The sequence below is a fragment of the Diabrotica virgifera genome, chromosome 3, assembly GCF_917563875.1.
Source record: "Diabrotica virgifera virgifera chromosome 3, PGI_DIABVI_V3a".
Classification (NCBI taxonomy): Eukaryota; Metazoa; Arthropoda; class Insecta; order Coleoptera; family Chrysomelidae; genus Diabrotica; species Diabrotica virgifera.
Window position 1 is genome coordinate 218,359,476 of NC_065445.1, and position 17,847 is coordinate 218,377,322.

At 30.8% G+C, this 17,847-nt stretch overlaps 1 protein-coding gene across 1 annotated transcript in view; it reads right to left on the reverse strand.

Moving 5' to 3' along the window:
* Positions 1-17,847, reverse strand: part of LOC114331342 (hydrocephalus-inducing protein-like) — a 691,883-nt gene that overhangs the window by 470,052 nt on the left and 203,984 nt on the right. The window contains exons 23-24 of the mRNA XM_050647266.1: positions 15,275-15,508; positions 7,836-8,084 (exon numbers count right to left, since the gene is read on the reverse strand). Coding sequence (XP_050503223.1) covers positions 7,836-8,084; positions 15,275-15,508 — 483 coding nt within the window. The remainder of the gene's footprint in view (positions 1-7,835; positions 8,085-15,274; positions 15,509-17,847) is intronic.

Here is a 17,847-nt window from a genome sequence, read left to right on the forward strand (position 1 = left end):
ATAAGAGAGCTAAAAGGAACTACAACGTTAACAGGATTTTATTGTCTCATATTGTCAAAGGATGTCTAAATTTGAAAAAACCGCGGAGTGCTACCATTTAAATTGGTGCGTTTTTGAGAAAGGGGTGAATTAGTCCCTAGGCACAGGGTGAATTAGGGAGAGTTCTATGCACTTATGGTACAAACACGTCTACAGTAAAATTGTTCTAGGTTAAATTTTCTATTGAAATATTACATTTTAAAGTCAAGAATATTTTTTTTACAAAAATATATTCAAAAAAAAAAGCAAGAAAAAACACGAAAGAAAGCAATTTTGTTTTTTGCCCCATAACTTTTTTCCACAGGAATATATGTATAGGCATTGCTTTAGCAAATAATAACTTCCATCCTTCCTCTTTAAAATAAAGTTTGGTAACAGTCTCTAGGATTTACAGTTTCCGAAATAGAATTTTCCAAAGTTCGTCACTCACAGCATTTTTGAGCCATTTTCCCCATTATTTCGCAAACATTGTTCTGTAACTTTTTTCTACGGATTTCTAGGTATATGCAATGGTACATTTAGTAGAAAGAGAAGTCAATTACCTTTAAAATGGTCTATTGTATAAGTTTACACAACTCTTTTTAAGCAAGTTATGCTTTTTCAAGGTTTTATACTTTTAATGATTTTTAATATTTGTAATGATTATTTTTTAAATATCTTATTATGACTTTTTTTCTAGTACATTTGGATATATACATTGTGAAATAAAAAAGCTTACTTCCTTTACTTTAAAATGGCTTATTACAAAAAAATTCTAGGACTATTTTTAAACAAGGTATCCGTAGAATATCCAAGAGGGTATCCGTAATTTGAAAAAAAATTTAAATTTTTTTTATTTTTTTCAATTAGAAGAATATAATTGCATATTATAACATAATTTTTAATTCCAAATAACTTTTCTTAATAACACTTTGCGATATTGTGAAACTAAAAGGTACTTTACTCTTGAGTGAAATTCATATTTTTTAACATACCTCGTACACTATTGATAAAATTTTATATCTGATGATTGCATCTTAGGTTTTAGACTATGCATAGCATTTTATAAAGAATAATTTTTTTCATAAAGTTAATAATAAAAAAGTTTTCCATATGGTTCCAACTTAGTGGGACCTATTGCACGTGTATTATATGTCACATTTTAAAAAGCATATTTTGTTTAAAAATAGTCCTAGAACTTTTTACATTATACCATTTTAAAGTAAAGAAAATAAGCTTTCTTTTTTATTGTAAATGTATATACCTAAATATACAAGAAAAAAAGTTATAATGGGAAATTTAAAAATAATCGAAAATATATCAAAAATCATTAAAAGTATAAAAGTTTGAGGAACCATATCTTGCTTAAAAGTAGTCATACAGCCTTCTACAATAGACCATTTTAAAGCTAATTGACTTTTCTTCATATTAAATGTAACATTGCATATACCTAAATCTACGTAGAAAAAAGTTACAGAGCAATGTTTGAGAAGTAACAAGGAAAATGGGCCAAAATCACTGTGAGTGGCGAATTTTGAAAAATCATATTTTGGAAACAGTAAATCATAGAGACTTCTACAACTCGTCATTTTTAAGAAGAAGGGTGGAAGTTTTTTTTCTGTGAAGCAATGTCTATATCTATATCCACGTGAAAAAAAGTTATGGGGCAAACAACAAAATTGTTATCTTTCGTGTTTTTTTCTTGCTTTTCTTTTTAACATTATTTTTGTAAAAAAAATATTTTTGACTTTAAAATGTGATGATTCGATAGTAATTTTAACCTGTAATAATTTTCCTGTAGACGTGTTTCTACCAAAAGTGCATAGAACTCACCCTAATTCGCCCTGTGCCTAGGGACTAATTCGCCCCTTTCTCAAAAACGCACCCATGTAAATGGTAGCACTCCGCGGTTTCTTCAAATTTAGACGTCCATTGACCATATGAGACAATAAAATCCCGTTAACATTGTAGTTCCTTTCTACAATACATAATCAATAGCCTATTAGTTTTTCTAAAATTCCTATGCACCCCTCCTATGTAACGTATATAATTTTTAATATCAAAAAATTGATTTGTCCAAAGATTGTTCTATATTAATTTAATATTATTTACTTTGGTGAGATTCTTGTACTTAATGCTTTCTGCACAGAAATTTTATATTAGGTTCCAATTTGGTTAGCTTCAGTTCCAAGTCCTTAGGTACGTTGTGTTATATCCAGCTGATTTCTTTTTTTAACCGGAAAATCTTTTACAGGACTGAATTTACGTTCAGCTAAATATGAAGATGGAAATGGCAGCAATAGTTTTCTTGCACCTTTGGTTGGATTTGGATATGTGATTTATGTTTTCTCGCAAAGCCAAGCCATCGTTCCTTTTTTGTTAAATAAATTATTTTTATCTGACTCATTATTTTGCAATTCTGCGAGTTCCTCTTGATACTGCACATTTGATATATCAAACAAATCGTCTAACATTGGCTGTCATTCATGTATCCATGTTCAAAATCAATTTGTTTTAAATCAGAAAATGTTTCTTTTCAAACAGGCAATAGAATATTCACATGGTTGACAGTAACAAGTAAAGCGATATCACGTACTTCACATTTTTGGAGTCAATGACACTCTTCAAAGTTTTTCAAATGGTATCAAACAGTTCCACAAATCTTTTCAAGCATCCTAGGTAGCCATCTTACTCCAGTATGAAGTAAAAGTCTCACGGGGTCTTCATTTTGTTCTTCGCAAAATAGCTTGAAGAGACGCTCACATTTGGTATTAGTTTTAATAGCATTAACACACTTTATTACTGAATGCACTACTTCATTTAGAACAGGCGAGATGTTTTTAGCTACCAAGTTTTCCCTATGGATAACACAATACACAACAATCATTTCTGGATTCGTATCTTTCATCAATTTTAAGCAGCCATTTTTCTTGCCCATCATATAGGAGCACCATCTGCAGAACAAGATTTTATATTTTTTATTGGTATATCATTGACGTCAAGCAGTTTTTTAGCTTATTATATATCTTTGGAGGTAGTATTGCTTTCTAATCATTTACAGAACAACAATTTTTCAACAAACTACTCTTTATCAGTATATCTTACGTAAGTTATCAATAGTGCCTCACTGTCTCTCAAAGTTGATTCATCCATTTTCACTGATAAATTTCTTATTTTCAGCTTTTCAACAAGTTGTTTTTCAATATCTTTACTAATTTCGTCTATTCTTCTGTTAACAGTTACTGAGTTACAAAGTCTTACTGAGTCTTACATATTTGTCACCTTTTTCAAGAACCGTTAAAAATGCTGATATTGATGGTGTTATCCAATTCTCCCCTATAGTATAATTTTTTTCCTGTTTAAGCGATTAATAAAGAAATTTGATAACTAGCCTCAAGAACACGATTATTAGTTGAAGTATGAGCAGTAAAGAGAGACTTTAAGGCTAATCTCTTTTCAAAATTTTAAGTTTACTTGACACCGAAAAACATCCAGTCGATATTTTGGTCTAGCGAAATACCTAACAATTATTTACCTCAATTATTTAAGAATTTGTTTTTTCGTTAAAATTGGTACCGAAATCTAGAATTAAATTTAAATGACTAGTAGTGTAAGGGTTAAACTCGTGTCGAGTCCATTTTCGAATTGCCCCCCTTAACAATCAAATTGCCCCCCTTAACAATCAAATTGTCCCCCTGTGGGGCGTGGGCCCCACGTTGGGAAACACTGACTAGCGGGATACAGTTTTGTTATTACAAATAACCTGCCATTATTATCATACCTATTTACGTTGTCAGACTAAAAATGAAGCTGTAAATTTATCGGACAAGAGATCAACCATCTGTTGTAATTAATTATAAGTGCATTCAATTGAAAATTAAGAGTTTTGTAATAACAAAACTGTACGGCGCTAGAATGACATATTGCAGATGTCGGACTCAACGATCGCTCCCTCCTTTTTGTTCGACAAAAATAATTTATTTTATTTTAACGTATAATCTTTTAATTAAAATTAAAATAAAACAAAAAATAACCGCACTAGAGCTACAACAGGTTTTGGTGTTATGCGTGTGGAAAGCGTCCATCCTGCGCTCTGAAAGTTTCAAAAAGTGGTAGACTCGCTCAAAGGAAGCAGTTAACTCCATTTTTAAGACTTTTTATAGTCCGATCAATAGCCATTTTCTCGTGGAATTTTGAGAATCAAGTTCAATTTCGTTGAAGATTTTGATTTAGGTAGTATTTATAACCATTGTCAAAATCTAGTCTACGCCGAAGCGGGCTTTTTGCATTGGGGGTAAAAATCTAGCTAGAGGATGAATCTTTTTTATGAAAATAACTACGGAAGTCGATAGATTGACCAATTCTCAGTAAATTTTTTTATATAATTGTTTTGCAAAGTTTATACTTTCCAAGTTATTAGCGATTGAAAGTATGCATTTTTCATCGAAAAAACTCACGTTTTTTAACTGTTTTTCATGAATAACGTGAAAAACTTTAATTTGATAGAAAATATTATTAAGAACAAAATTATAGCTAATAAAAAGACAAAGAGATTTGTGTCAGAAAGACCTATGTAAATCGAATAACTACCGAGTTATTGCTCTTTAAAGGATGGTTATTTTCGAAGAAGCTTGAAATGGAGAACTTTCAATCTAACATAGCTCGAATGTCGTAAATTTATTGGGAAAACTTCATAGTGATATTTTAAAGCTCGTTAATAAACCTTTCAAACGACCTGTGGCAAAAGGTTTTTAGCATAAGAACTGACTGACTTACATAATGACGGAAATAAAGTCGCTCCCTACGTTCTTTTTGAAATGTAATAATTAAACCCTCATTATTAAAATCATAATAGAAATAAATAGCTTATCACTTACAATTAACTTTATTTAGGCCTATTTGATCCATGCGATTTGACGGGTTTGGAATGATTAGTTTAGAAAAAATAGTTGATTAAATCTAAAATGACATTTTTGAAATTAAAAAAAAGTGAATTTTTCTTAAGTAAACCTAAAAGTATTCATGATACAAAAACAAAGAAAAAAATTAAAAATTTCAGTAAAAAATATCGTACAATGAATATTTGAAACATTTTTTCACATTATGAATACTTTAGATTTATTTAAGAAAAATGAACTTTTGTTTAATAATGAAAATGTCATTTTCGATTTAATCAACTATTTTTTCTAAACTAAGCATTCCAAACTGGTCAAATCACATAGATTGTATCAAATGTGCCTAAATAAAGTTAATTTTAAGTAGGATTTTAATGACGATGGTTTAATTGTTATTTAAAAAAAAGCAGGGAGCGTCTTTATTTTCGTCATATGTAAGTCAGTCAGTTCTTATGCAAAAAACTTTAAGCAGAGCTCATTTGAAAGGCTTTTTGATGAACTTTAATAGATGTTGATGGAGTTTTCCCAAAAAATTGCACCACATTCGAATTATTTGAGATAGAAGGTTCTTCATTTCGAGGTTCTTCGGAAATAACCATCCTTTAAAGAGCAATAACTCACTCGTTATTGGGTTATAGGTCTTTCCGACGCGAATTTCTTTGTTTTTATCAGCTACAGTTTTGTTCTTAATACTTTTTTTCTATAAAATTAAATTTTTTTAAATGTTAGGATATAAAGAGTCTAATGCTCATAATCTTATTGAAGGTTTTTATTTAATTAAACAGTTTGCGGGCGTCCGGTTTCGGTGTTTACAATTTATACGCCATCATCAGGCCCTTCAGAAACTGAACAAGATATCAGTCTTTTGTAAAAAATGATCTGACTGGATAATTTTTAATATTTTTCCTAGATTTGATTAAAAGGATTTTTCCTTTTAATTACACAATTGGCACTACATATATAGTTATTTTTACATCTTGATATATGTGTTGTTAGTTTCTTTTCGTCTGTGCAGTCAAGAACCAACTTTGTTTCTTGTCATAATATATTAAATTTTTTGTGTTTTTATTGCATTGCAATAAAGCAACCAACTTTTGACCTCTCTCACACACACTTTTGATTAGTGAGAGAAAAATCAGAACACCTAGGCAACTAAGTTACATATTTGGATACTCATGTGAGTTTGAAATCGAGGAAGACACTTGGGCTCAATGGTACAATCTACAATTGTTCAGTTTCTGAAGAGCCTGATGATGGCGTATAAATTGTAAACGCCGAAACGGGTCGCCCGCAAACTGTTTAAATAAAAATCTTCAATAAGATTATGAGCATTAGACTCTTTATATCCTAACATTTACACAATGTGCTAATATCAGCAACATGTTCATCATTATAAATTTTTTTAAGTTATTCTTGACAAACAGTTATAAAACGTGAGTTTTTTTTCAATAAAAAATGCATAGCTTCAATCGCTAATAACTTGGAAAGTATTAACTTTGAAAAAAAAATGGGTTAAACAAAATTTACTCAGAACTGGTCAGTCTTCCATACTTATTTTAATTCAAAAAATTCGCATCCCCTAGATCGGGTTGTTTTCAGCTCCAGGGCAAAAGCCGGTTCCGCATAGGGTATATTTTGAAGAAGAGGGTCAACCGAGACTAATCCAAATTTTCATTAAAATCGGTGTTGATTCTCAAAATTTCACGGTTTTACAGTTCTTTGCCCCTCATGACTGGACTATTAATCGAAATTGGTTAACCTTAGAAACTGTACAGTCCGTCTAATTTACTTACCGTTGCACGTCATTATCTACTTTAGAGTTCTAAGTTGGCATTGTTGCCCAATTACAAAAAATTCTTGAATTCATTTTAAATCAAATACATCACACAATTTTTGCGGAAGTGGATTATACAGCAAAACAAATTAATATTCAATGTAAATAAATAAAATCTTTAGAAATAGAAAATAAGAATTAAGTTATAATCTTACGTTAAAGTACATAATAAATACAGTAAATATAATGAAACAAATACTTATAGTAAAGAATATAAACAAATATGAAGTGTCATCACCGCAACTGTCAAATAAATGTTACCAATTTATGCCAAAATATCACCTTCGTTCGATTATAGTTACAGTGTATTCCGAACAAATGTGCTTCATAAAAACGCTTTATAATCCATTTATACAAATTAAATGAAACATATTATTGTGTATTTCTTTAAGTTAACATTAATAGAAATCTTTAAATATTATTTCTACGCGTATATAATAAAATATGTCTAGTGGCTGTAATGCCAGTGTACTCGGCAAAGTGATTCTAAAAAAGAACACACCTACGGCCTAAATATTTCGTGTTGGTATCATGTGACGTCACGGGCTATGACGCGGATGACGTGCAACCACAGCATAATAAACGAAACCAGCAAGGACACTCCCTGATGCCGCCTTTGAAGTTGAAAAGTACAGGGTCGCCGTTTTTCGCGTAGTACATCTCAGTGGTGATGTGATGTGTTAGTTCATCAGTGTTGCCGATGTCACCAACTTTATTACTCGTGAGAGATTCTTTTTGAATAATTTCTGGAATTTATGCAAAAGATTAACAATACAATCGCCATTCATCGTCAATATTTTGTGTTATGTCCCAATTATTGACATAATTCTTACAGGCATACGTATAAAATTATGTTAAAAAATATTTAATATTATCAGAATGTCATAAAAGTTAAGTAAATCTGATAATTATGTACAAATCGGCAACACTGTCGATTTTCTACATTGTCTGGTACTACGCACAAAATGGCCGACGATCTGCGCCGTAATAGTGCGCGAACTTTTCCCGCCTACTAGTGTGTCACTGCTGTTGCGTTTTCTATGCTGTGGTGCAACGGTAAGTAAATTAGATGGAGTATATATACTTACGTCATATCTGATAACAACCCAACCCTTCTCTTCCAGTAATTTGTACTTGTGTTCATCTTCTTCATCCTTAACTAAACTTTCTCTATTAGACTTCATTGTTTTTAGGTATTGGTCAGTAATTTGTGCAATTGCTGTGTAATTTATTTCTTGATTCGATTTGTTCATCTCAGATCTAGGAAGGCTTAAAGCAACTTGAGAGAAAAGGGCACTGCCTACCATTGGTATTGTTACGGTATCTAAATGGTCCATCTGAAATTAACAGAGTTAAGTTAGGGAAAAATATAATAATAGCGATCTGGAACATCATAGCATTGAATTACAGTGACCAAGAGATAATGAAAGAAAAAAAGAAACGCTAGCGAAAGATCTCCTGGTATATAGGAAGTCCCTAAGAACAACATAGCAATAAAAGTCGTAGATATAATAATACATGAATAATAGATAAAGAACATTGAGAGTGTAGACTACACACCAGAAAGAATGCTGATAGTACAAATAAAAGATGAAAACCAAAAATTATGATTACGGAGTGAACAACAGACCTGAAAACTGCAAACCATAAGTAGAAAGTTCAAAATTTTATGAAGATGTCAAAATAGCAGTATACATAATAACAAAAAAAGGTTGCGGTACACAATAAAAAAGTTTAATATAATATGTAACGAAAATGGAGAACTTGTGATAAATTTCTGCACACAGGATAAATATAAAATAGGTATAGTACCTAGTTCCATTTTATCTTTGCCCATCGGTCACGATTAATTTCAAACAAATTAAATCAAAACATAAAGTGAAATGTACGCCGATGTGTGTAGTATGTACAGGGCCGTGCGGTACATCTTTTCAATATGATGCAAGTCTTCGAAATGCCGCCCCTTGAGGGGGTAGGCGCAAAATTTCGCCTGCAATGCTTTTTAAATGCATTCATTTTTTCGAATCCTGAAAAAACCAATAAGTATTTTTGAAAATTTTAAAAGCACAATGAAAGATTATGTTATTACCGAGGCCCAAAAGAACCTGAAAATTTCTGTTTATTTTAATAAGTTACAGGGTTGAAAAAAAAAAAAGAAAATTTAGTGTGATTTTTAATTTCAAAATATTAACATTAAACAATATTTACAAAAATTACAATTTTACCTTTCTGACTTTAATTTTGGCAAACTCGTCAATCAGATGGGTGTACCTAGTCTAAAGTAGCAGCTAGTGAGGACTATTATAGTTAGACTATATATAGACTATTATAGACTATTAATATTGAAATGAGTTCTAAATTTTTTAGTTCGTCTAAAATATAGATGAAAAATTTATTTTAAATTTATCTTCTACTGTTAAGAGCTCATCCACAGACGTTTCGTAATCAACTTATATCAAGATATTTTATCAACTTATATCAAGTTTTCTGCAATTGCGTTTGCAGTAATTGTCTGTAACTTTTCATTTTTTCGCTTAGGCAAAACATTGCTGTAAAAACATAAATTTATAAATCGTATACCTCAATGTTGGAATAACAAAGAACTTATAGAAAAAGATAAGCGTTGTATGTACTTATATAATATTTATACTTTCCGTTGACACTTGATCCTATATATATTTTTAATTACTGAATGCTTCAATTTGTATTTTGATTTTACTGATTATGCCGCCCCACTTGTGACGCCGCCTGATGCGACTTCCTCACCGCATCATAGTACGGCACGGCCCTGAGTATGTATATAGTATGCAGTATACAAAATGTATATTCGCGGTGTGCAAGTACTTGGAGGCGATACGAGAAACGATCGTGCGAGAATAGCGGAGAAATATTGTAACTTTCTTAAATAATTCATTGTCAATTGAAATTGTCAAATTGACGTATATTTCATATCTACTGTCAATGAAGAAGAAAAATTATATATTGCTCCACAATATTGATAAGATATGCAATTATTATATAAAGGTAAATATAATTAATTGTATTTTGCTTGCATTACTGCATTTTAATAACTAATTTTATTTACCACACACAATTGTTTACGTTTTAATAACATAACCTGAATCTTATTTTTTCTTCTTATTATTTTTTGGACTATGGCCTTGACAATTATCCAGCAACCAGGACCATAGGATTGGCCAATATAATTAAAAGTGCGAATAAAAGTGCAGAGCGAAGAAACCAGGTGTCGCTTTTCCGAACTTGCACGGTCCCAATACACATCGACGTTCGTTTCACTTTAAGTTTTGACTTAATTTGTTTGAAAATGAATCGTGACGCATGGGAAAAGTTAGAGTGGACGAACAATACCATATACAGAGAGATTCAAAATTATGGAATAACTTCAGTTTTTCGAGAATAGGCCACTTTGTAGAAAAATCCCGAGACAGGTCGATCTTTATTTTTAAATTATGATTTTTTGGCATAGGAATAGGTATTTCATACTAGTGGCGTCATCTATTTGGGCGTGATGACGTAATCCATGATTTTTTAAATGATAATAGAGGTCGTGTGCTAGCTCATTTTAAAAGTTATTCAATTATCTATTCAGTAACATAAACATTAACATAATTGTATATACAGGGTGTCCAAAAAAATAGTTTTTGAATTAAAATAATTGACACAAAAAAGAATGTATTTAATTTTTTTAATTAAAAATATATTTTACTGCTCTCAGAAAAAAGAAAAAAATGTTTATCTGATAAACATTGCTTTTTGCTTAAAATAAATGTTTAAACTGTCAAGAGGCAGTTTAATTCTTTGTGTACCGTGTATTATATGGTGACTACCCCAGGCTGTGGGTGAAAAAACGTGATATAATTCAGGAATTTTTGAAACCTATCAGGTGTTGTAAAGGACGATGCCAGGAATAACTTCTACTAAAATGTAACCAAAAATATTGTGCGCTTTATTTTTAATTGCGATTTTCATTTGTTAAATTTGCAATTTTGATTAATTTTTAATTTTGTACCTTAGGATATTGATTTTAGAAAAAAACTTTTAAATAGAAAGTTGTAGTAAATTAAAAAACCTACAATTTAAGCTACGGTAAGTTTAATTTCGTTAATTGGTTATTGCAAAACAGCCTGCGAAAGGTCCAAAATGGCCGTTTTTTACAATTGCATTATTTATTGTACAAATAACTTTTTTTTATTTTTTAAAGCTTTAAAATGAAGATCTTTCAATTCCAAACATAAAAAAAATTGTAAAGCTAGATTAACGAATTTTTTGCTTAGATATTATAAATTGTTTATCCCAAGAGGTAAAATCTCGAAGGCTATAACTTTTTGAAAAAAAAAATCGTAGAAAGTTAGTGAAACATCCAATCTCCTTCGAAAGAGTTATGTTTTCATATTCTGATGTAACTAAATGCGTAAAACATTTTTAAACCTCTAATTTTTGGATTTGAAAATAAGGGGGCAAATTTCGTTATAAACATTTAGAGCTGAAGCGGCCCTGTACATCCTATGAGTTTTTAACTTACATAGTATTGTTGCTGAAGATGAAACTAAGGTTTATAAAAAAATAAAAAATTTCTACGACCAACTGAAGCCGAGATAATTTTAGGGTTTGCAAATAAGGGGGCAAATTTCGTTATAATCATTTAGAGCTGAAGCGGCCCTGTATATCCTATGAGTTTCTAACTTACAGATTATTGTTGCTAAAGACGAAACGAAGATTTATAAAAAAATTAAAATTTTCTACAACCAACTGAAGCCGAGATAATTGTTTTTTTTCTTAAATCATAGTGCCTTTATTTACAACAATTAAGAAATTATTTTACAGTCATTGACTAAAGAAAGACTTATATTATCTTAAAATAAAAATTATTATAAAATATAATTATATTTAATTATTAGAAATTATTTTTTATATCGGTGCTTTTGCAAGCGGCCGAATTTTGCAAATCGCCCGGCTCGCTTCAAATCCGCGCGCTCGGAAAATTTTTACGTAACTTGTATTAAATGACAGAAAACAATTTAATAATATTACCATTATAATATACAGTCTATTTCCCACTGTATTTGTTTTTCTTTATATGTGAAATCCAAAAAGAATAGTCACTACAAGAAGAAAAAGTTTTATGTATATTATAGTAAGAAGTAAGATTATTATTATATTTATATAACAATGAAAAAATTAAAAATATAGTTATATATTTCATATATATGTATCATTTTTGTAATATTATTTCTTCAGAAATGAAATTTCACATATAAAAGTTTATCAAGAAAAACAAATACAGTGGTAAATAGATTGTATATTATAACGGTGATATTATTAAATTGTTTTCTGTCAAAATTTAATACAAGTTACGTGAAAATTTTCCGACCGCGCGGATTTGAAGCGAGCCGGGCGATTTGCAAAATTCGGCCGCTCGCAAAAGCACCGATTTTAAAAATAATTTTTAATAATTAAATGTAATTATATTTTATAATAATTTTTATTTTAAGATAATATAAGTCTTTCTTTTGTCAATGACTGTAAAATAATTTCTTAATTGTTATAAATAAAGGCACTACAACTTAAGAAATAAAAACAATTATCTCGGCTTCAGTTGGTTGTAGAAAATTTTTATCTTTTTATAAATCTTCGTTTTGTCTTCAGCAACAATAATCTGTAAGTTAGAAACTCCTAGGATGTACAGGGCCGCTACAGCTCTAAATGATTATAACGAAATTTGCCCCCTTATTTGCAAACCCAAAAATTATCTCGGCTTCAGTTGGTCGTAGAAATTTTTTATTCTTTTTATAAATCTTTGTTTCATCTTTAGCAACAATAATCTGTAAGTTAAAAACTCATAGGATGTACAGGGCCGCTTCAGCTCTAAATGTTTATAACGAAATTTGCCCCCTTATTTTCAAACCCATAAATCAGAGGTTTAAAAATATTTTACGCATTTATTTACATCAGAATAGGAAAATATAAATCTTTCGAAGGAGATTGGATTTTTCACTAACTTTCTACGATTTTTTTTTCAAAAAGTTATAGCCTTCGACATTTGACCTCTTGTGATAAACAACTTATAATATCTAAGCAACAAATTCGTTAATCTGGCTTTACAATTTTTTTTATGTTTGGAATTGAAAGACCTTCATTTTAAAGCTAAAAAAAATAAAAAAAAATTATTTGTACAATAAATAATGCAATTGTAAAAAACGGCCATTTTGGACTTTTCGCAGGCTGTTTTGCAATAACCAATTAACGAAATTAAACTTACCATAGCTCAAATTGTAGGTTTTTTAATTTACTACAACTTTCTATTAAAAAGTTTTTCTCTAAAATCAATATCCTAAGCTACAAAATTAAAAATCAATAAAAATTGCAAACTTAACAAATGAAAATCGCAATATGAAAAAAAAGCGCACAATATTTTTGGTCACATTTTAGTAGAAGTTATTTCTGGCATCGTCCTTTACAACACCTGATAGGTTTCAAAAATTCCTGAATTATATCCTGAAATCGACCTATTTTTCACCCACAGCCTGGGGTAGACGTTTTTCATTGACTGGATGTCTTGAGGTTTTGGTTTCTTTAATAATTTCAATCTTGCGCACACTTTTACAACAACAGAATTATGATCGGAATTGTAACATTAATGTTAATAGTAATACAATAATAAATTTAGACTTGACAGAGTGAAGATGGTTTTTATTTCTGCCTTAGATATTTAATCAACTTACTATCTAATATCAAAAATATTAAATAATTTATATAAATATTCTGCGGCATGGCAGGTTCGTTTTTTGTTATTTGTTGTTTGAGAAATGCGTGGGTTAAATGGAAGGGAAAGAGAGAGAAAGAGAGAGAGAGAGAAAGAGAGAGAGAGAGAGAGAGAGAGAGAGAGAGAGAGAGAGAGAGAGAGAGAGAGAGAGAGAGAGTGAGAGGGAGGGAGGGAGAGAAAATAAAGGATCTAATTTTGATTGAAATATGAAGTGTTCTTATTGTACAGCTGGTTCCTAAAAAACTGATACGACTCTTGGTAAGATTTGATCATTTTAAGCAGTGTATTTGATTGGTTTGACATTATATTATATAATTGATGAATTCGACCGTTACTTGATGGAAGTTCATTTTATCTCACAACGAAACACTGAAAAACGTTTGTTTTTCTATACTTCCACAAAATTTATTACAACTATGTTATTACTACAGCTGTTTCGGCAAAGTGCCTTTCTCAAGTGATATATTTTACAATGTGTTTGCCTTTTTAAGTCTTTAACTGAAGAGGTTAAGGAGTGGGGAGCTGTTTGTCTCGAGTTGGTCATTCAGAATTATATCTGTATTTTTCAATTTATTAATTTCCATTGATTCTAAAAGTGATAGCTTAAGGCCTTTATTTTGAATATGTAGAATTTGAAACTCTTCATTGAAAGAATGATTATGATCTAGAAGGTGAAGTGCGTATGTAGAAGTGTCTGTTTTTCTATTGTTGAAAGCCCTTTTGTGTTCTGCTATCCGTTTGTCAAAAGTTCTGCCAGTTTGACCGATGTAAGTTTTCGGACAGTCACCACAAGTTAGTTTGTACACACCACTCTGTAGTTGCTTTCTCTTTCGGCTTTTATTGTTTTTAATATGTTTGCTTAAGTTGTTGTTAGTTCTGAAAGCTGGTGTTATTCCTTTCTTTTTTATGTATCTGGCTATTTTTGTTGTTATTTTGCCAGTATATGTGAGAGAGCAGAAGGTACTGAATTCTGAATGACCAACTCGAGACAAACAGCTCCCCACTCCTCAACCTCTTCAGTTAAAGACTTAAAAAGGCAAACACATTGTAAAATATATCACTTGAGAAAGGCACTTTGCCGAAACAGCTGTAGTAATAACATAGTTGTAATAAATTTTGTGGAAGTATAGAAAAACAAACGTTTTTCAGTGTTTTATTGTGAGATTATATTATATTTATTATGACAGACAAAAAATAATAAAATAAACAAACAAACAACAAACAACTGATTACATATTATGTTAATTCATAAATGTAATAATTATTACGGTCTAAATTTAGATATTATTTTGAATTCTTGCAGTTTTCGCATCTTCAAAAGGATTCTCTTCTAATCTCTCCAACAGCGTACGATCTTCATGAGTGGTAGATACTTTTGATCTTCCAGAACCTTGCTTTCTTTCGAGAGTTTCTTGTTCTCTCCATCTTTTATTAATATAAAAAACTGTTATTCTGCTTACGTTAAAATGGTTCTTTACGGCAGATAGTGACCAACCATCTTCTAATTTTGTTACAATTCTTGCTTTTAGTTTTTACTATCATGTGGAGCCATTTTCTGACGTTGAACAGAATAAGTTATCTGACAAATTTTAAAATTTGGCAGTGACAGTGACAGTATGTAAATAATAAGTATTTATCCTTCAAAATACACTGCTCAATTTTCTACAAAATACGCTTTAAGAGTCGTATCAGTTTTTTTTTTTAGGAACCAGCTGTACATTAAAAATTAATATTGTACCTTACCTCAAATAATATTAATTCATTTATGTTTCCTACAATCCCGGGAAAGTACCTAATTGTAATAGGGATCTCCTTTCCAGCTTCCAAGTAGCCCTTATCTGGATATATGTTCAGCCATTTGGATTTTAACTTTTTGTCTTGAAAAATTTCCAGACTATCACAGTCAACTTGAAAGCAAAAATCGTAATGCCCAGTGTTGGTTAATATGAGAGATTCTTCCAGTATTTCACAAAATAACTAAAACAGTAGTACAGAGAAATAATTCGAAGGAATAAACTAGAAAAATTAAAATGACTTTCTTATTTAATAATGTGCAAAGATACTTTAATTTTAAAAATAAAATAAAACTTTCATTTTTAATTCAGTTGCAATGCGAAGGCAAAACAATCTTACTTTTCAATTAGAATACGGAGCGCAGTCCAGTCCTCTGAATCGCGATTTTCGACTCTAATTGGAGTCTCATCGGAGAGAACGTAGGCTTGTTCTCCATATTCTAACCGATCAGCACCGAGAGCTTTTCCCACCTATTGCAACTGAAGTGAAAATATTAGGTGACTAGCGTCATCTGGCAATTAAAAGATGAAGTGTTCGATCCTAATAACATTATTAATAATATTTAAAAATATTAAAAATATTACTAAAAGATTTTTAAATTGAAAATTTATTGGTCCATTTCCTTAGTAACAAATCCAAGGTTTCTAAAATTTGCAAGCCATATAGATGCTGAAACGAAGAAGACAAGAGGGAATTCAAAAACTTGCAGTTCACGACCCCGTCTGTTCAGCTGGTAAATTTCAACAAAAAATGGACCTAGTTACTCAAAGGAGTAAAGACCAATATAAAAATAAAATAAAAATTTCATTTTCAATTCAGTTGCAATGCGAAGGCAAAACAATCTTACTTTTCAATTAGAATACGGAGCGCAGTCCAGTCCTCTGAATCGCGATTTTCGACTCTAATTGGAGAACAAGCCTACGTTCTCTCCGATGAGACTCCAATTAGAGTCGAAAATTGCGATTCAGAGGACTGGACTGCGCTCCGTATTCTAATTGAAAAGTAAGATTGTTTTGCCTTCGCATTGCAACTGAATTAAAAATGAAATTTTTATTTTATTTTTATATTGGTCTTTACTCCTTTGAGTAACTAGGTCCATTTTCTGTTGGAATTTACCAGCTGAACAGACGGGGTCGTGAATTGTAAGTTTTTGAATTCCCTCTTGTCTTCTTCGCTTCAGCATCCATATGGCTTGCAAATTTTAGAAGCCTTGGAGGTGTTACCAAGGAAATGGACCAATAAGTTTTCAATTTAAAAATCTTTTAGTAATATTTTTAATATTTTTAAAATTATTAATAATGCTATTAGGATCGAAAACTTCATCTTTTATACTTTAATTTTAATTTAAGTAAATTAAACATCTTTTTTTCATCAAACAAAACGAGAAAGTATATTAAGTATGGTACAGTTGATCCAAAAAAGGCATAACCCAGACATCCAAAGTGAAAGTTTTCCTCCAACACCAAATTGTTCTATGTGGTCCATATATTGTTCAGTAAAAAGTCACACCATTTTGAGCGTCCAACACCGTTTGGGGGGGGGGGGGGAGAAGTTGGTAAATTAGGAGTCTTTTACGGTTTTCGTCAATATTTCTAAAACTATGCGGTTTAGCGTGAACAATGTTCTATACAAGAATGTTCTACATTAAATCTTAAACAAAAAAAGTTCTATGCATAATCCTTCTAAAATGAACGGTTCCAAAGTTACGGAGGTAGTATAGTATAATTGGTCAAAAAAACGGCCTAACCCCGTTATCCCAAATTAAAGTTTTCCTCCAGTTCCAAATTGTTCTATATGGTCCACATATTCTTCAGTAATAAGTTACACCATTTTGAGCGTCGGGTTTGGGAGGTGGGGAGGGGAAATATCGGTAAATTAGTAGTTTTTACGTTTTTCATCTATATTTCAAAACCTAAGCCGTTTAGCGTAAACAATATTTTATACAAAAATATTCTACATTAAATTTAAAATGAAAAAGGTCGTATGCATAATGGTTCTAAAGTCAACGGTTCCGGAGTTATGGAGGGTGTAAAGTTGAGGTCTTCCATATTTTTTATATTGCTTGGACAAATTTTATTATTATTACTGGAGAAACTATTTTTTTAACAGGATTGTGTTTTCTAAAATATAATTTTTTATTTTAATTGCCGGTGGTATGTTACTGAGATAAGCCCTTGAAGGAACGTCAACATCACCAAGAGGCTTCTACAGGCCTAGGCCATATAAATCTCTGGTACGGATAAACCCAATCTGAACTTTCTTTGGATAATGTCGCATGAATATCTTTCCAACAGTAAAATTTTTGTTTCAAATTTAATGTAGAACATTTTTGTATAGAAAATTTTTCACGTTTAGGTTTTGAAATATTGACGAAAACGTATAAAATCGATCTAAATTGCCTTGAGGCTTTCGAAATGTGGTGCTATAGAAGAATTTTAACAGTTTCCTGGGTGGACAAGATTCGAAACTCCACAATACTAGAACGTCTCAACAAGACTACTGAGATCATAAATAGCATCAAG